A 21066-nucleotide genomic window follows, 5' to 3' on the forward strand; every position below is an offset into this window, starting at 1 on the left:
ATTGATAATAAAGCAGATCTAGAAATAATTCCATAATCTAGGTGCTATAAATTCTGTCAAAGTATCAAAACGCTCAATCCACAGAGAAATTCACACAGCTGTATTCAGAAACTGTGCTTTCAAACAAGCTGTGCAGTGGCATGGAATTTTATATTCCATGCCATAAATGAATAACTTACCCTCAGGTTTCTGTCTTATATTTCTTAAGTCTTTTTTTAGTCCATAATGTTGCTTCCTGTGTGTGTTGACAGAAAACAACTTTCTTTAGGTTCATGGGATTGACTGTACTTACAGTACACACATCCCTCATTGACCAGCACAAGTAAATTATGAGATATATATATGCTTATAACTCCATCCGTAAGACAGTGACAGCTACTATGTGTATTGTTTGCTCATGGTTTTCATACACTTTCTGTAATATAACATCTAAAAGCAAACATCCTTTAAGATGCAAGTCAGTGGTCTAATTGGTTTCAGTTTAGGGGCCCTTGGTGTAACAACATGTTTGGGAACCACTGGAAGAAGGTATTGGCCTTCACAGGACTGAAATCAAGCACTGTACCGCCAATACCATATTCTATGTCACAATTTGTGGGATCAAAAAATGACGAGTATGTGAGGACAGGGTGCTTTGAAAATAACTTTATTGTCCATAAGAAAGAACAGTGAAAAGAACAGCACATATCACTGCTTGCATTCCATTTCTCACTTCCACCTCTGAGGTTTGCACTGCTGAACCTCGTGCAGGAATCAGCCTCTATACATACCGTGTAGCTATGTATCTCTAAATCCCACATGGAGTATATGGATATAGATTTGCTGTAGAGGTAATAAATGTTCTAACATTTAAGAGCAGTTATATTTGTAATACTTAACAGTTACTCGTGCATTCTTTCGACAAACCTGGAAACTCTGAAGTGAGAACACAAGCTTCCACGTAATAGAAAGAAAGAACATTGTCCTTAATTTTTTTATTTCTGCCATAATTTAAAAGAGTGATAAACAAAGCTCATTTTCTTGAGTAATAGTAGAACAGATCCACTTAGCTTCCTCAACCAGATAGTATTAGTCAGGTAGAAGCACTGCCACGCAGTCCTTCAGAATGATTAGGAGTTTTAAATATCAAAGGCCAGCTAACCTTATGTAGAGCAAAACAGCGGCTTTGCAACATAGTCACAGTTTTATTAAAGGAAGCCTACTTAAAACGTAAAAAAAACAAATTAAAGCACTTATTTATTTATATATGGACACTTGACAAATTCAAGCTTCTTTTTTTTTTATATCCATCGGTCATCCGTCCCATTCAAGCATAGCTACAGCAGCTTTCCTCAGTGCCCGAGAAGCCCAGTGCCTGCAGAGAGGAACAGAAATGATTAGATCACATGAAAACAACAACACCACCACCCCCCAAAACAAAACAAAAAACAAACTGAAAAGAGTTGGTCCTAATACAGACAACAATATAAATTGAACAAAAGTTTTTTTAAAGTAAATAATCAGATAATAATTTGGTCAAACATTTGGTCAAAAAGATTCATTCAAAACAAACATATCAAGACAATGGATGCTCACCTTTAAATCCCTCCTCAGGCATACTCACTGTGAAGGAAGTAGTTGAGAAACAGTGTTATCATAATTGACTTTAAAAATTTTTTTTGAACAAGGTAATGTAATGTATTGGAGGTAAATATGACAGCATTCACCCTGATAGACATCATCCATTGCATCATAGTCTGCTATTGGCTCATCAGCCTGTAAGGAAACAATGGAATTCATGTTTTAGATTGTAAGGAACATGTCTTGGGATCTAATACAGATCACTTTAAGCTTTTAAATTTTTATTTATTTATTTTTTACAACTGGTAGTTAAGCTGGGGACAAAACAAGACATTCAAGGATGTCATCTTAGGCTTTAAAGGTCCGATGTGTAAGAATTTCTCCCATCTAGCATTGAGATTGTATATTGTCCACTGATTGTTCAAAGTACGTATCACAGCAACGCTAGCCTTCACGCTTCAAAAAGCCGGTCTCTTGCTTTTTTCAATATCCTTTTTCTTTTTCTGGGCGAAGAAGAAGATTCCTGTTCCTGAAACTTCCTGATTTTGAACACACGCATGAGGCAGAGTGGCAATCGGGAGAGTCGTGAATATTCTGGGTGGACCAGTAGTGTTTTGAAACTCCTCCAGCTGGTCTGATTGCCCACTCCGGCCGCGGAGTGGGCCTACCGGGAACTTTGGTAGACCTCCGCTCCAAATCTATTGTCCAACTCAACCGCAGAATGTTGTCCTCCACGTTTCCTTGTTAGTTACAGCCCTAAATGGGCTTACTCAAGCAAGTCTGCTTACTTAAATGTTTTTGTTGATTCGAAAAGGCATAAAAACAAAACCTACGAATATTTAAAAAAGCTGAAGTGGTTGAGATTTCTAGGTAAAAATCAAAGTAGGAGGTACCTTTAGACAGATAATGCTTTCGGGGATGACGCCCAGACTACCCAGTGTGGCCGAGTCATCTGTCAGACTTTTTCCGTCAATGGAGAGGTTCTGGTCAAACGGAGCCACAGAGAAGGCGTGCATAATCTACAGGGTCAGAAGCACAGCAAAGTCAGTTTTCAAGTTCATAATACTTTTATCACAATATTCTGTTACAATCGATTCTTCTTCAGGGTATCCAACAGATAGAATCTTGAAATGTGAACAAGCTCCACCCAATCCATTCTCCAGATGGCAAAATCCACAAATTTGACACCTTCATTTTAAATGCTTCAGGCTTTTATCCAGCATTCCAGGACTCTACCCAGTGCAGTACCCATCTGCAGCTCTCACCTGTATTTTGAGCTCTTTAAGTGTCTGATTAGCTGAAACGATGAGTGCTTTCTCTCCTCGAAGTTTCCTGTGTCGAGTGCTTCTCCTGATTCCACCTAGTTTGGTCATGTTGGTCACAGGAAGTACAGCTGCTGATGCCATGCTGCTGTCATCCAACTTAATCCGCTTTGCACCATCTTGTGACTGAAAGACAGTAATGTAATTATTAGCTATTAGGGCTGACAATGCCTCTATTCCTCATCTTTGCTAACACCAAAATAGTTGCCCATATTGCCCCCCCCCCCGGATGCTGTATGTGGCTGTCTACTGCTCCTTTGTAGGTAGAGATTGTTCTTCGTAATCTGTGTGTACTGTTACTTTTATTAGTTCTACTGCATTTACTCCAACTGTTAATGAACTATTGCTACTCATCATACTAGTAGTATTGCTTAGTTTAGTTTTTTTCTTCATTTACCCAGACTGCACATCAGGAACATAATTATGACCAAAAGAAACGAGAACTTGTAGTGAGAGAGAAGACAGCGGCTGCAGTGAAAGAGAAAGCTCATTAAAAAAATCTGACACACAGTCATGGGACATTTTATTCTAATCACAGACAGTTGGTGGTAGACGGTCACTAAAGGCTGTACAGTGCTGAGTGTCTTGGTCTAGGATTTGGGTTCCGAGACTCAGCGCTAATACGTCACTGGTGCCTGAACGTCCTGTATCTACTGGACCGAATAGCAACGTGGATTTTGGTGCCAATTAAATGCCTTTTGCACCTCTCTTTGATTCTCTGAAACAGATGTTAGAGGCAACAAACTTCCTTTTCCCGAGCCACATTAACCAGCTCCAACTGGGGGATCCCAAAGTGTTCCCAGGCCGGGTTGGAGATATAATCCCTCCACCTAGTCCTGGGTCTTCCTCCCAGCTGGACGTGCCTGGAACACCTCGCTAGGGAGGGCGCCCAGGGGGCATCCTTACCAGATGCCCAAACCACCTCAACTGGCTCCTTTTGACGCAAAGGAGCAGCGGCTCTACTCCGAGCTCCTCTCAGATGACTGAGCTTCTCACCCAATTTCTAAGGGAGACGCCTGCCCCCCTCCTTGTACCCTGGATCTCGTCCTTTCGCTCATGACCCAGCCTTGATGACCATAGGCGAGGGTAGGAAAAAAATCTGACCCGTAGATCGAGAGCTTTGCCTTCTTGCTCAGCTCTCCTTTTCATCACAACGGTGCGATAAATTGAATGTAATACCGACCAATCTCCCGCTCCATTGTCCCTTCACTTGCGAACAAGACCCCAAGGTTATTTGAACTCCTTCAAAGATGGTGTGTTCAATTGAAACTAGTAAGTCTGGTGCATTCAAAGGTATTGTAATATACCCTACTCCTCTATTAATTTTATATTTTTTAAATTAGTTTAGGCCCAGGTACTGTTTTAAAAGTATCGTTTTAGCACCGGTATCGAAAAAAAACAACCCTATCTAGGTTTGACTTCCTTTACACAGTCTTAACTACTGTTATTGTAGTTATAGAGTGGTAATGGACTTACCTGGCTGAAGTCTTGGTCGCCCTCTCCATCCATTTTTGGATGTTCTTCCTTCTCCTCCTCTGCCTCAGAGCTGCTGGCGTTCAGTTCTGGAGCTGCTTCTTTTATCATCTATGCAAAGGACAACAATGGAAAAAATTATCAACAATAGAAATTCACCAGATCTCATTTTAGACATTATGTGAAAAAATACATTGTCACTGGTTGGACGACCTAAAATATTCTTTTTTTAATACCCTCTGATCTTCGAGGACTTTGCGGATGTAGATGGTTGCTTGTGTATACTCTCTGAGATCCCTCTGCTGCTGGAAAAGGAAGCTCTCTCTGCACTCCCAACACAGATCTAAACACAAAAACATCAACAGCATATAAACCCAGGACACTGAGAAGCCAAAAAAAGTCACTTCACTTCATCCATTTATATGGACATTTTATTTCATCAATGTAAAACAGATTCACTATTGGAATCCTTTAACCTTGCACTCTTACCAGGCTGAGTAGTGTATGGAGGGGTGGGATCACTTAGTGTGGTCTGTTTGAAGCAGTGGATGGAGATTGGTTGGTCCACAATGAAGAGTCTGCTGATCACTTCCCATTCGCTGGGCCAGAGCAGAGCTACACTGTGCAGGACAAACGGCACAACATGAGACCACAGCCAATGCCGCCTCACCGGGTTAAGATTTTATTATAAGCATGAGTTTAGACAATGCGGCCCTCTCCGTCAGCTTTGCAAAATGTATGCAGAATTGTATAGTTTACAAATATTGGTTGTGCTTTATGTAGTTGACGTTGGACGTTGATGGCCTGAGGCTGTGAGTAGCTCATCAGGATCTGGAAATCAACTTGCATATCGCCTGCTTACTATGCTAGCCTGGCCAGTCAACGTTTTTAAGGATAAACAGAGTAAAGACAGGGGAAAAGTTGGAGATGACTATTAGCTACAACCCATGGCTATGAAACTGAACACTGAGTGCCGGTGAATTTCAACCAAGTGTGCCGATCATGCACACATGATGGAGCTGATGGGATTATATTTCACTGGAATTGTACCTTGTACAATTTCACATGACAAATTAACTTGATTGATTGGGTTATAATGGACAGTGAAGTTTAATTGCTGTTCCAGTTATTTATTTTCTACTGCCGGAAGCATAATTTTCATGGAAAGACAATTTAAGGTGTAAAGCAACTATTAGAGAGTTTAGTAAGCAGAACTCACTGTTGTGCATCTCCGTTGATGAGGGAGTCATAGGTGAACATGAAGCCTCCGTGGGGACAGAGTAGCAGAGTGTTGCCCACGTTAGACACCGGAGAGGATTTAGTAGGCCTCCTACAAAGTGCACACACAGATGGAAAAACAATTACCATTTTACAATACTAGGTTAATATGGAATTTTACGGCCAGTCATAAACAACATCTAACTCCTTTTGTGGAAGGCTGACGCTGTTCTTGAGTGCATGACAGTCAAACTTTGTTTCGCCAATGTGATAACAGTAATATAATTTTGTGGAATTCACTTGATTCCCGAAACAAACATACCTGATGAATTTTCTCCACTCATCCACAAAATACAGAGGGACTATGTAAAGAACGTCTGTGTCCTGGAGAGACAAACAAGAGAGGATTTATTGTATTCACCTGAATCATCGTTTGTTATCATCTATCATATTTGTATAAATAATAAGTATGTTGCACTATAAATATACAGCAAAGGTTTGGGCACCTTTAGTCAAACATTTCTGTTTCTGAATGGTTTAGGGAGTAAAAGATGAACTTATTTCCATTAAGACAAAGTTAAAGATGAAACATTGTTTTCAACATTTTAAGCAATAGTGTATGATTTTTTATTAGTACAATTTTAGATTGTAAAAAAGTAAAGGTGTTGGTGATGTAACGATGTAGGATGCCCAAACCTGTGCTGCGGGCCCTTTTCCTATTTTGTTATTTTGAAACTGTAAAGATGGTGATAAAACGTCATCTTAAAATTTAAGGAAATACCTGAGGCCACTTGGCGAGTGTTGGTCGGTTCTTTTCATGAAAGAGGTTGAGCAGTTGGTTCTTCTGGTCCAGGGCCATCATCTTACTCACTGCCTCGTTGTCCTTTTCTTCCTGCTCTAATGTCTGGACACACAGAAGTAAACATTTTAATTTCCCAACAAACCAAATGGGTCACTTTATAAGGCACATCTACTACCAGGGAAGCCATAACATTACTCTATGGGTCTATAGCTTTCATCAATTTGGGTTGATTTATAGTTCCATATAAAAAGTAGGGGGGGGCCTAACGTTGCCCATGCTCTGTATAACAAATGGAATCAAAGATTGTAAACACATTTAGGGCTGCACAATTAATCGCAATCAAAATCGCAATATGGACTGGTGCTATATCCAAAGTGTGGTGACATGCAGCAACTGGCTACGGGTCGGAATTGGAGCAGGTGAGCTAACTGGGCACCTGATCATTTGACAATTGTGTGATATGCTCTCATAATTAGCGTAGGAATCCTTGAGTTATGGCCAAAAATGCATGTTGTGACCCTTCATCACCAAAATTTAGTCCAAAGGGACATTTGCAGAGATGCCCAGACATTCCTGAGATATGGCATTCACAAAAGTGGGAAAGGACCAAGAGTGGTACAGGTCAACAGTGACCATGGCTATTGCTGCCCAGAGACAGGAAAATGAGAAGCCAGGAATCAGTATGGTTCAACCCTGAATTATTTGTCAATGTCTACTCACCAGGCACTGCTGACAGGACTCTTTGATTTGGGTGAATTCTGGGGCTTTGGGAAAGTATTCCCTCAGCTTGGTCCAAACTTCAGAGGAAACCAGCTTCCGTTCAGTCTCCAAAATACTCAGACCCCCTACAGCAAGAACCAACAAACATTTATGAGATATGATTTTTTTAACTTTTGAATAGCAATGGGAGCATATTTTGGCTTCAAAATTGTACAATGTCATAGTTAAAAGTATTTTGTAAGATCATTCTAGATGCTGATGATGGGACAGTACCGTGACAGCAGACAATGTCTTCGTTGAAAGTCTTCATCTCGTCCTCGTTGCCCTCTGAGAGCTCTGAGCCGAACTCTACAATCAAACAATTATTAACTCCTGTTATTTTCTTACAAGCAATGTAGCAAAGGCTATTTTTTAAACGGAGTCTGACAAAGTGACCCAGATAAAACGCTATATTACGTCACTTCTTGTACTTTTGACGGTGAACAATGAGGTCAAGACAGCATCCCCGAATTGTTTAAAGCCTAGTTTTTGTTTTTAATCGATTATTCTCTCGTCCAGCAAAAAAAACAAAAAGCACATTAGTGTGATGTTCACTATCGGGCCCGTTTGTAATCGTTAGGTTACCAACATTGTTTCAACTGGCTTTAAGAGTTGGTAGATAACACACTGGACTGTCCTGCTGTTACAGACGTGAACCAACCATAGACAGCTGCCCTGTTCACTTGCAGCGGTGCACGGCTGAAGTTTATGGCACCGCTACGCTGCAGAGTGAATACAGAGGAAGGAGAAAAAAAATCCCACCCATTACTCCTACCTTTGATGTTGTTGTGTGGTCCCTGTCCATTGATCTGGCCATTGTTGTGTTTGGTTTCATGTTCGTCCTCCTCTAGCTGTTCTAAAGCCAACTGCCTCCAGCTACGCAGAGATGACTTGCTCACCCAGTAGCCCTCACCACTGAGAGAGACACACACACACACACACACACAATTACTTTATGGTCAGCTTTGAGATCCAGGTCGAGAGGCCGGGGTGACGCATGTCAACTTTAATGTGAATGTATGTGACAACGTGTAGCTGTTTACTGGACGCGCCACACACTTTGAGAACCACTGCATTAACCGTTAACAGTTCCTGAGTGCGATTACCTGAGCGTGCGCTTGACGAGGTTGGTGATTTCTTTGAAATCTTCGTTGAGCTGGTTCTTCAGCCGCAGCACTCTGCACCGTTGGCTAACACACTCTCTACACAGAGAGGAGCCTGAACAAACACAAATAAGTGGGATTTGTTAAAGTGTAAAAGACATTGTGATTTTAGGAGCAGTCAGAATACATTTCTAGGGATTGCTTTAAGTACAAAGTTGGTAATTTGCCTGCATATAAGAGCAAATTGAATCACTGCTTTGCTTTCGTAAATCAACTAGTGATGTAAAAGGTACAATATGTAGGAGGTATCGCTTACTGTTTGTAAACACACAGCGTTCAAAGTTGGCCCCTTCTCCCCGGCTCAACGAGCGACGAGGTAGTCAAGCAAGCTAGAGAGTGAATGAAGAGAGGGAGCGCCGAACAAAGCAGTGAATCAGAGGAATAAAACCTAATTTTCTGATTGTTTCGCGGCGGTCATGTTCTACAGCAAAAATTAACACGCCCACACCTCAGAGGGAAGTTGCCACGTTGCCGGACTTTGTGCAACTTGAGTTTCATTCTGTCTATGTCAATGTCGGTTAAACATACGCATTGGTATGAGACAAGCGTTTTTATTTTCCCTGAGACCATTTTAGTTTATTAATGCTTTGAAACGGAAGCGCCGCATATGTACACAATGCTTCAAACTGTGGCAGTGCAACGAGGTGCTAAGCGTATATTCTGACCTGAGCGCTGCACATTTGGAGATTGTTTCTTGCTGCAGTAAAAGTTAAAAAGCACTTGGTTAACCCTCAGGTTGTCCTCAGGTCAAATTAACCCGTTTTTCTATATCAATGTTCTTTTTAATTACCCAAAATAAAAGGATTGATTCCACACAACGCTCTTTGGCAATTAGCAATCTCTACTTTCATTAATTTTGGGTTGTCCTATTAAATTTGAGAGCATTTGGAAAAAATTGAAGTGGTTTTGAAATAGTATTGACTAAAAGTTGACATATTCCAGTCTGTGATTATCCATCAACATACTATCCCTCAATTTTAGTCTAAATAATTCCTAAATTCTGCTTTTTGAACTCAAACATTAGGTATAATTTCCTATAAATGATGTTAATTGACCATAAATTCTCAAAATAACTGTAAAACTAAAGTTAATAAGTTAGTGTTACGTAGTGTTGAACGTCAAAATATCAAAAACTTTGAAAAAGTGAACAACATTTTCAATTTTGACAAGAAGACAACACAGGGTTAAAACGCTGTGCTCATCAACGGCACCCATTACCCAGATGGCTAGAGGGCCCGTCTCTAATTTACAGCTGGGAAAAAATGCTTTGGTGTACAGGTAGATTAATGAAAGTAATACCAGTGGTTGTCTGACCAATAAAGATTTAGTCACACAAGAGCATATCGAACCAACCAGCCGACCTGGAGAGCCCAGTCCTATTGCTCTCTGTGATTTCAATACATTTCTGTGAGACTAAATGTCATTTTTATTTTCTTTATAGTCATGTGACATCCCTGCAGGCTTGGACCCCAGAGGGTTGAGAGTTTTATTACTTGCATAATTAGAAGCCAATTTGTTAGTTACAGTGAACACCCTGCTCACACAACCCACCCTTGACTGTGTCAAAAATGTTCATATTCTATGGGTAAAATCGTATTTAATTGTAAAGTCGCACACTTATATTCTCTCAGGCCTGCACAGAGACGATAACTGGCAATTGCAGCCCAAAGCATGCTGGTTAGATCTGTGTCTGACTTGGTCCGGACTTGCTCTGGCATCATGCACACGTGGGCAACGATAACCTCATAAGATCAGGGTGGCCGCAGGTTTTTGAGCCAGCAGACACAGTTTCTCTGCACCAACTGCGAGACCCAGGAGGACCCAGGGCATGCTGTGAAATGTCTGGCTCTCAGCTGATCTACCAACTGATCGGTTCAGAATTGACTCAACATTTATTGTTTTTTAACTGGGAGGGGTTTAATTGCTATTTGTCTGATTTAAAGGCTTATTCTGTAAAGAACACATGTGTGGCTGACTGTAACATTTAGAGATTGGAGAGACTAAATCGGTTCCCATTACAGATCTACAGTATGTTGTCTATTAACATTAGCAACAGATGTCTTAATAAAAACTGGAGACTGTGCACAAGACTTTGTATGGGTCTGATAACATTTTACTAAATCGGACCTAACAGGATGTGAGTGTTTCTGTGACTTCTTGTTCAGCCTGAAGGCTGCTGGAAACGGCTGGAAACTGTCAGAATCAGTGAATTTTTGTCACTGCCCACTGCTGCTGCCCCCTGCTCTTGTCCACTTTACAGACGAGGCGCAGTTCATCTCGAACAAGCCTACTGACAACAGATCCAACTGTCACTACCCCCTCCTCTCCGTGGACACTGACTGCTTGACAGGAGGTGACATCTATGGCATCTATGGCAGAGATGGGAAGTAACTGTACTACTGTAGTAGATTTTTCAGATATTTTTACTTTACTATTTATTTTCGTGGCGACTTTGTACTTTTACTCCTTACATTTAACACAAATATCGGTACTTTCGTTACTTTAGTTTTGTACAAGAGGTTGTCATGTCGGAAAAAGCACGGACACGCGCCACACGGGGAAAAAAGCGAGAGAAAAGAAAAAGAGACTAGCTGTCTGGGGGATAATCAACTGAGATTGTGTGTGTGCGTCTTTGAGAAGTGTAGGTCGTATATCTCATGTTGTCAGTTCACTTAAGTCTGTTATTTGTCTATAGTTCTTGCACATTTAAAGTAAGTTAGCTAGTGGTTTTGGTGTGTTCTTCACCTGTTCACCAACTTCAGATACTGTAATTCAATTGACTAGTGGATGGAAACTTAGCTAAAGAGAAGTTGTCTCCGTCTGTGTTTTAACAGACACGCCTGGGGCGAAGTTGGAACCAGAATCAGCTTTAATACAGTCCTAATCTAGTCCTCAACTTTCACATCATTTCACTGGAGTTATTGGTATTATTGTTTACATCATCAATATCATATTCAATCTTAATAGATGGGAATATATCTACTGTACGTTGCAGTGGAAGCAACTCAACAGATTCAGCATTCTGCATTAATTCACAGCAAATCATTGCGGCTTGATGGCGCCAACGTTAGCACATAGCGGTATGGATGGCGCTAACGTTAGCACATAGTAGTATGGATGGCAACATGATTGAAAAGGAAGAAAACAGAGATCCGGCAGACAAGCAGCAAGACATTCCCATCATCCTCGGCTGATCTGAGAGAGATGTTTGAGACAGTGGGCATAAAGAATGCCTCTTGGCTCATGTGTTTGGGAACTTCTTAATTAATGTCTGTTTAGCAATTCATATTTTAATCGTTTATTTTCTTTCCAGAGGCCACATTTGAGCACACACACACATACATTTAAATGTTAGGGGGAAGATTAAAAATAGAAACTGGATCTGTCGATTCTCACAGAATCACAACTGAATTCATATCTTGCTAATGAGTCAGAATCTTATTAACCTGGAGTCCCAGTTTCTGTCATAATAATCATATGTGTTATATTCCTCAGCATGCTCTCTAGTAAAATTTGGGTGCTCCAGGTAGCTTGGCATAAAAAATGGTTGTCATTCGAAAGGCTACTTTTACTTTTATACTTTAACTAAATTTCAAAGTTTGTACTTTGTTACTTTTACTTGAGCCAAGAAGTTTAATCAGTACTTCCACTTTTACCAGAGTATTTTTTAACACAAGTATCTGAACTTCTACTTAAGTACGGAAAGTGAGTACTTTTGCCATCTCTGGCAAATGGTAGCACTTGCGACAGCGAACTAGCATATTGTTGGTTAACTGAACTAATTAGCCCGGTTCTATATGAAACAACAACGGCAGAAAGAACAGGCTTAACATACTTGTCTCAAGCATACCCAGGGTTTCCTTCAGAAAATTTGTAAGTTAAGGTGGTAGGGTGGGATTTGCCCCCGGTCTGATGGCAAATCGCACCCTACCACCTTACGTTATCCTCCGTGACACGCTTTCTTCCACTTCGCCTGACAACTCTTCTCCAAAAAAAGTAGCTATGAGAGAACAGAGCTCAGCTCATAGCTTCACTCACTCAAAGCACTGTAATAGTATGTAGTATAGTATGCATGAAATTAAAACAGGACACGTAATGTCACTGTGTGTAGTGTTTAATTACGCTAACTGCAAATTAACTGCAATAGCGTGCAATGATGGAAAAAACTCAAAGCTGCAAAGAGTTGTTATTTAAAGAATTGCTATACCACTACCAACACCAGTATCTTTAAAGTGATACAGATACCATTGGAGAACTTTTTTTCTACTTCATTCTATACTCATGTGAATGGAAGCAAACGGAGGCATAAATGCCCCCACCCCTTCTACACCAGTGTGTCAATCACTGTTGCATTATATTGAAGAAAGCTTACGCCAATTTGCTAAAAATACTCATTTGTTACCAGATCTGGGTTCAAAACGGATCAAAAGCAGGTATTGTTAGACTGGAGAACTTCTACTACTACTACTACTACTACTTCGTAATGGTTTATTACGATCCTTAAAAAGGTGTTGAGTACCAATACCCAGCCCTAATTAAATGCATACATATTTGAAGATTTTCAGAAATGTTTGCTTTAGTTTTGAGAATAGTGATCATTGTGAAACCTACTTCTTTGTAACTATTTAATTAAAAGCGTTAAAACCCTGTTTGACTGACCGTCCAGTCGCGGCCCTCCACTGTAGCGGTCGTAGAGGAGCTGAGCAGCTTGCAGGGAAACCCTCTTGGAGTCGGCCACCTTGTCTGGGTGCAGTTTGCCGTGAGAACAAAGGAAAAGGGAGTTGTCGATCTCTGTTGTAGAAGGGGAGTCCTCTAGCCACTTTTTCAACCAGTCCAGGGGAATAAACTCATATGGCTCGCCTGAGGAGGGAAAGCAGAGAAACATATCAAACATAAAGAGACACAGGACCTCAGAATTTGATTCAGTAAATCCATGCTCATTCTGTGATAACTGACTTTGTGTATGTTAGCCTTCACATATCTACATAGATGAATATGTAAACGTTTGAAGAATGGTAATTGTATGGAATCAAATGAAACCACTAGGTTCCAATCAACATCAGACCTATTTTTGACAACTGGAAACTGGTGATTTGATACTACAGACAGTGGAGGTGTTGTAAAGGTTAAGCAATATCCCCCCACATCACATCATAGCCCCTTTATTGCGCCGTCTGTACTTTTAGCATTTTTTTAACTGAAAGCCAACACAAACATAATGTACACTCTCTTTAGTGTTTCTGTTAAGTGGACAGTGTGTGATTAGGGAATGTTTTTACCGACCGTCTTTTGCGGGTAAAAGCTCGTAGAGCTCCTTCACCTCCTCATGCTTGGCTTTGCCCTTATCCACACTCTGTTTTCTCATGTCGGCCATCTCACAGCACCACTCCTCAAACTTATGGTTGTCTTGGTCCACCAACCTCTGAAGGAAGGCTGGGAGCCAGGACAGAGGTAAAAGACACCATCAGACAAGGCGACATTGACCAGACTGTAGGCTGTCATCTTTTATTATTAAACCACATTTCTCATATGTCTTAATACCTTGATGGAAACAAAGACAGTAACCAAAAATGGTCGCTACTTCCTTGTCTGGCTGCCATCTTTGTTTGCATCAAAGAACAAGGACACATTACAAACAAATACGTTAATACGGATTTTTTTAAATTCTACTCCTCACCTGGTACCTCGACATTGGTCACAGAGGGATCTGCATTCTCCTCTTCCTGGACCTTATACACCAGCATGTAGGCATTCCTGGAGCAGTGGTAGCCTTTACTGCACTTTGGCTTTCGTGCCTGGGACTTGACTGTCTCAGCTAGGGACCAAGAAGACCAACAAGAGAAAGTGAATAGGCTACATTTACAGACATGACCATCAAGTGGCATAAAGGTACTACTTAACTTGTAATTCTTTATTTTACCAAGTCCCCATCTTCAACATGTTTTTAACAATAAAAAAACATTATTCCATTTTAAAAATGCTCAATAACAATTACTATGACTGCTAGAACATAATACTACTTAAGGGAGCTAACGATTTCAGGAAGGTGGAGCTATACAATGTCCATTTAGTACTCACTCACCAATGTCCTCCTCAGTGCCAAGCTGCAGCTTCTTGCCTTCCATTTTCTCAATTTCCTCATCATTGAATTTGTACCAGTCGCCAGTGCGAGCATCCTTCACATGGGCAATGTAGTGGCCCGAGTAGGCACTGATGCCCCGATGGATGAGCACCGCACTCAGCTCATAAACACACTTCTGGTCTGGAGAAACAGTGTTGAAACAAATATTAACAAAGACGTCCACTGTTCCTTGGGTCTAAGATACAGTATAATCAAGCAAGTCGTGTAATACAGCAAGCAGTGTTTTAGTCATCAATGTATTTTTAGCAAGCAGGGAACTTGTGTAACAGCAATCCGTCACCCAGATGAAGATACCCTGCTTAAACATTTTTGCCAAGTTTTCCCCATGGGACTTTTGAAAATGTCCCTTTTGTTTTCTGAATTTATAAAATTGGTCTTAGTCTTTTTAATTAAAAGAAAGTTAAAGAGTAGTGTATGCATTTTGTTTCTTCTGTATAGCTAACACATGCCAGTAGGCATTGATTAGTAAGGGAAAGTGCAGAAAGCGTGTCACTGATATTCATCCTGCTAATACCTTCTTTTCCTTCCAAGAAAGGCCCCATATCCAGCTGCTCTGGAAAACTGATAAAGGTGTTGAGCTTCTTCTTGTGGCCTGTTTGTCTGGGGAAGACAACATGGCTTAGTAACCTTTTCTTATCATAGCAGTAGAAAATGAACACTGATGGCACCAGTAGAGGGCCGGCAGTAGCCCAGTCTGTAGGGACTTGGCTTGGGAATCGGAGGGTGGCCGGAATTTGAATTTCAGGCCCATGTGTTGTAATTAACAACAGAGTGCAATAAATTACATTTCCCTAATGAGGGATTAATAGAGTACTTCTTAATTAGTACTACAATGGCTGACCTATCAAAGACAAAGCGCATGAGCTGCAGGTTGAGGGTTGGAGGAAGGTTGTGCAGTCTGATCCTTCGGGTGGCGCTCTGTTTACTCTGACAGCTCTCACAGAAGTAGCGGTTCTCCCCATCCAGCTTCTCTTCCTGCAAGTTTTAGGGCAAGACACAGCAGAGGGTAATCATCGTGAAAACAACAAATACACACGTCAAGACATCTTCAGGCACAGTCGTTTTACTTTGAAAGAAATACACAACTAATTCTAATTCTAATTTAAACCCGATGGATAATTTGATTTATTGTTTTACTGTGTAGGACATTATAATAGACTGACCCACAATTCTTGGGGACACCTTTTTTTTTTTTTATTGCAATCCATATAAACTTAATTTTTGTTGATGTTGTAGTAAGGCTGGCCAATTTATTAATATAAATCAATATTGGGATAAGAGTCTAGATATTGACTTTAATTTTGAATACTGTAATATGACATAAGTGTTGTATTTTCCTGGTTTTACAGGCTGCATTTCAGTTAAGTAATGTCATTTTCTGAATTTTCCAGACTGTTCTCGCAGTTCTACTATTTGCCATTACCCACTTAGTCATTACAGCCACATTAGTGATGATAATTTATCACAAATCTCATTGTGTAAATATTTTGTGAAAGCACCAATTGCTAACCCTACACATGCTCGCAATATCGTTATTGAAGTATTTGGTCAAAAATACAGTGATATTTGATTTTCTTTATATTGCCCGGCCCTACGTTGTAGGTGGTTGTAGAAATTTGCGGCGTTACTTCTGCTCACAAAGTAACGTCATCATCATCTGAGGATGTATACATTTATTTAGCCAACTTCACCATTGCTGGGTTTCAGGGACATGTTTATTATGTTCCTAAAACGTATTTTCTCACATTATTCTCCACTGTTTTTCATACACATGCCCCCCACCCTCCTGTTCACTTTGTCACATAAATGAACAAACATTTGTTATTTGTTGATGCAGATAACGGAGAAATTAGATGTGTTATGTAGATCTGTTGTGATGCAAAGACAGCTCAATTGTTGTCCTAAAAACATCAGATTGCATAGAGGCCTGAATGTAAAGAATGAAAGCTACCTTCAGGAACTCTGTGACACACTCTGTGAGGTTCTTATGACCCTGGATGTTCAGCTCCAACTCGTAGAATCGGGACGGCAGCGCAGATGATCGTCCACACTGGTTACATCTGGAAAACAGCCAAAGTGTGGTTTAAAGAGACAGGGTTCCAACAGAGCGTCTTACACAAAGGGTGAATACAGGTGCAGCAGCCATGGGCAGTATGTGAATAACAAAGTTTTTTTTTTTAAACATTAAAGCAGGTAAACATGTCCTAGTAGAATCACAAAATACAAGTATGAACCTGAAAATCACAATAGGTCCACTTTATGACTCTCCCACTGAGCAGAAATAAAACAAGTTTACATAATTTTGGTATAACATATTTTGTTTCTTTTAATAGGTGAGGAAACACTGATGGCAGAATGTTTAGAAACATCCTTCCAGAGTGGGGTGAGAGATGTTTATTTCACTTTATCTTCTATGTACTACAAATAGAACATACTGGCCACCTTCTCCTTCTCTAAATTCTCCCACGCAACAAAACTGAAAAGAAAATGTCCTCAGCTGCCAAAATATCACTCACTCTTTGTGATTTGTTCAGAAAAGTAAACAAAATTCCTGGCCTCTGGATGCAATAGCACACAGTTAACACAATGCGCATTGTGACATTTTACATCAAACCTTTGTCAGGTTTTGAGTACTTGAGTACTTACACAGTAACATAGGAGAACTGTCCACAGAATTGCCGCTGGATGACATTCTGCAGGTTGGGGCTCTTTTGCTTGGACAGCGTATCCTCCAATAGAGACAAGAAAAGTTTTGAAAACTCCTGGGCATCCTGAAAAAAAAAAAAAGGTTGAAATTCCATTTCAATGCACTGTTAAGAAATCAAGTCACCAAACCAATAACAAACATGCTGGCACCCCCATTGTGTGTGTTTGTTCTGATGTGTAATTGTGAAACTAAAAGTTGGTTAATCACCTTTGATCACCTTAAAATCAGTTTTTTGTCAGTTGGTCCAATTTCAAGACATCACTTTGGACTTTGATAAGCCCTGATGAGTTTTGAGATTATATTTGGCGCATTGAGACAAAAGTGACTAAGTGACAAAATTCTGAAAACAATCCCCCCCCCCCCAAAAAAAAAAAAACAGCCCTGTGTTTCTAAATTACAGTTATGATAATATGTCAGGTTTGATGTAGTGATTTACCTGCTGCTGTCCTGTGTCCAGGCCCAGTGCTTTAACCAGCCCTGAAGGGTCGATGTATTTTCTGTTGCTGTTCTGCAGGAGTGCAAACAGATACTGCAGATGCTCACAGATGGACTGAGGCTCGTAATCTGAAAAAGACAGAGGTGTCAGTCAGAGAGAATGAAGTTGTTTCATCATATAAAAAAATGGTAAGGTGTGTGAGTTTGCGTTGTCACTCAAGCCTCATTTATGCTCGGACACTAGCCAATTTATAAGCCAATTTCTCTCAAATCAATTTAAAACAACAATATTTGACAAGACAACATAGTGTTTGTGATGTTTAGTTCACTGTAACCTCCGACAGCAAGTATTGTGGTTTATATTTTATTGGTTTCCAAATAATTAGAAGAATTAGAAATATAATAAGACATAAATTGATGTTGATCTTTTCTTTGGGTAAGACATCTAGTGGGAAATTGTGTAGTATTGGTGGAGTGCCTTCTGCTTTAATTTGTGCAAAAATGTCAAACAATCTACTGAATATTTTATTTTTGGGGTTATGTTATTCTATTCTAGTTGGGGTAAGAGCCAAGACAATACTTTGAATATTGCATTATCCTGATTTGGTACATGTCAAAATACAGTAAATCAGCATTTTGGTAAACAATTTGATCAATTCTGGCTTTAGCTTGTTTAGACATGTTATGTCTACAACAGTCTTAAATTTACAGTCTTATCTAAACCAGGAAATGACTAACAAAGAAGCATCCCCAGTGATTTTAATTAATTGAATTTTTAATTAAAGTGATTTTTTAATTAGTTTTTAGTTATACCGGACTCAATATTGTGTTCCTGTGCTCGGGAATTGTGGCACTGATAGAGACTCCTACGCAGCTCCAGGTTGTGGAACCAAACTTGCAGGAATGTGTTGACGTAACATGTTGCACCCAGGTTTGTCAAGCCAACAAATGTGTTCTAGAAAGGGGCAAAGACAGAGAGATGCACAGGGTGAGAGAAAGACATAAGATTGACTCTTGTCTCTTTAGATATTCTTCCATCTCTGACCCTTAGACAACTCTCCAGGAATTCAGCAGTCCACTTGCAAACAATGTTTGATCTGAGAAAAGAAGAAATACCTTGTCTCGACGCTCTGAATTTGGGTCATCAATATTGTGAAAAGCATTTTCATCAATATCCCCAAGCCACGCCTGTTCACCAATCCCCACAAGACAGTTGGGATTCCCTTTACAGTTCCTCCTGCAAGAGCAAGGCATGATTATATACCTTACTGAGACAATACATACGTTAGAAGAAAGTAACTGCATCTAATCATTATATGGAGTCAAAGGTAATTTCATTTTCCATTTTAAGTGCTCACTTGGGTGCCTACTGCCTACCATACATACTAGTTATATTGTGGTATTCCGAATTAAAGAGTGCAGTGGATCTTCATGACCTTTCATACAAAGTCTACAGAGCTGCCCTGCTGTGACAGGTTGTTCTCAAGTAAGGAAACAATTCAAAATGTTGATGCACATACGCCTCTCTCAGCGAACTGTCCGTTACGTCCTCAACATTAAAATTAAATTATACATCTGATACTGGTATTCTTTACTGTCACATGCTAGCACAACAGATATTTGTGGTTCAGACATGTTTTAATATTGAAACGTTACCTGCAGGTTGCTCTCTTGCAGGCCGGGAGATTGACGCGATATGCTAGCTCGATATGTTCCAGCCTGATTTCTTCTGGTTTTACAGTTTCCACCCAACGCCAAGCCGCTTTCTCCAACTGTAAACGGGGCGCCATAATCCTACGATGTAACGTTAACTACAAAGTCAGATAACGTTACATGAGTAGAAAAAACAACAACATTGCTATGGCCTAAGTTTAGCCAAACTGTTTCCAGCAATGCTAGCATAGCGGGCTAACAGGGGCTAAATAATTTAATGCGGGTCATAGCTTGGTTCTTACGAAGCAACCTACCGTTAGCTATGTTGTGCTACTTAACCTAGCCAGCTAATATTAGCTTCCTAGTCTCCCCACTGCCCTGTAAAAATTAAAAGGCGACAATAGCACACCATACATCGTAACGACATATATAGCACTGAAATATAACGAATCCCGACAAAGAGTTTTGCTGGGTAACTCCGGGAATAAGGACTACCGTCGTGCTAATGGTTGGTAGCTAGCTAGCTAAAATGTAGCTAGCCCGACCCGGCAGTGTTAGCAACACAATTTCCAAGCATTTTCCATGTAAAGCTACCACGCTAACGTAACGAGTTTATTATGTTAAGGTAAAATAGTATCGAACCTTTCATGCGTGCAGCTGCTTCACCAAAATATTTAATGTATTTTTACATTTTATTCACGATTTATTTTAGATTTAGCGCCCTTGCGTCAATTTATAAATAAATAATTTCTCCGCTCAAAATCAACACGACGTCTATTAGTGACGTAGTCGACGTCCCTTTGTTGTGACTGGAGGGAGGAACTTACATACGGAGCCTTCAGAGGCCACATTGCTGTCCGAATGAACCACTATTACTGTCTATGGAACATAAAGATTATGGCACTTCAGTGCTTTGCTTTTTGGTAATCTCAAGAATAAAATGTTGTATAAATGAGTTATTCTATAAGTATGTCTTTTTATATGTATTATAAAAGTTTGTTTTAGTTCTACTCAGATAGATAGATAGATAGATAGATAGATAGATAGATAGATAGATAGATAGATAGATAGATAGATAGATAGATAGATAGATAGAAAGATAGATACTTTAACGATCCCCAAGGGGACATTCAAGGTTCCAGTAGGGAAAGGCGAAATTCAAGGTCCCTTTAGACATCACACACACCACGGGGGACAGCTGCAACCATGGTTTTGGAGCCCCCCTGATCCAAGGAAACATGCTGGGGGAAAAAGAACATAACTACAAACTACTGTTTCCGGTCACTATTCCAATATCTTTTACTGTGACTATTGTGGGAAACCAGCTGTTTGGGCATATAGTTGCATCACATGGTCATGTGACCAAAAAAAGCTTACTAGTTTCAATCGTTAGTCCTTTGTATGTACTAATTACGTGCAAGACACTGTAACTTTGTGACTGGCAATTAATGTGTTCTGTTTTCATAAAGCAGAACCAATCCGGTTACTGTTTTCTAGGTTATTTCACCTTTTTGAATTTTGGTTTTTTTGCTTTGGTCAAGGCAGTTCTGTGCTGTTAAAACAAGTGGCCGGTTGAGAGAGTGTTAAAAGAAGTTGAAACACGTTGCTCTCCCTGTTCTGTATATCCAGCTTGGATTCTGTATAAGGCCGGGTTTGTGACGTCACACTGCTTCCTAGTGGTGAGACTGCACCAGGTGTATTTTAACCCCACCTGGCCGTTAAACACCGCCTACCAAGAGCCAGGGTCTGTCCCAGGTTTCTTCCTAAAAGGGAGATTTTCCTCACCACTGTTGCATGTGTTGCTTGCTCTGGAGGGAACTACTAGAACTGTT

At 40.2% G+C, this 21066-nt stretch overlaps 1 protein-coding gene across 6 annotated transcripts; it reads right to left on the minus strand.

Annotated features, from left to right (window-relative positions):
• Positions 1-630: 630 nt before the first annotated feature.
• Positions 631-20044, minus strand: usp48 (ubiquitin specific peptidase 48). 6 transcript variants are annotated; one of them, XM_034868247.1, is made up of 27 exons: positions 19877-20043; positions 19238-19375; positions 18698-18818; positions 18395-18536; positions 17583-17710; positions 17086-17210; positions 16391-16499; positions 15281-15414; positions 14954-15039; positions 14380-14559; positions 13975-14112; positions 13581-13730; positions 12957-13157; positions 8241-8352; positions 7910-8049; positions 7369-7443; positions 7096-7220; positions 6355-6477; positions 5896-5957; positions 5575-5685; positions 4845-4975; positions 4592-4698; positions 4359-4466; positions 2826-3008; positions 2454-2579; positions 1576-1755; positions 631-1354 (listed from the first exon to the last, which is right to left on the minus strand). In XM_034868247.1, exons 2-26 carry the CDS (start codon positions 19369-19371, stop codon positions 1600-1602), a joined length of 3207 nt encoding a protein of 1068 aa, XP_034724138.1. In that variant the 5' UTR covers positions 19372-19375; positions 19877-20043; the 3' UTR covers positions 631-1354; positions 1576-1599. The 6 variants fall into 6 exon arrangements, 3 of the variants coding, with proteins under 3 accessions (XP_034724138.1, XP_034724139.1, XP_034724140.1); XM_034868248.1 differs by lacking the exon at positions 19877-20043 and adding an exon at positions 19549-19834; XM_034868249.1 differs by lacking the exon at positions 19877-20043 and having other exon boundaries at positions 1576-1602; positions 1707-1755; positions 19238-19371.
• Positions 20045-21066: the final 1022 nt, after the last annotated feature.

Source organism: Etheostoma cragini, chromosome 4, assembly GCF_013103735.1.
Source record: "Etheostoma cragini isolate CJK2018 chromosome 4, CSU_Ecrag_1.0, whole genome shotgun sequence".
NCBI lineage: Eukaryota > Metazoa > Chordata > Actinopteri > Perciformes > Percidae > Etheostoma > Etheostoma cragini.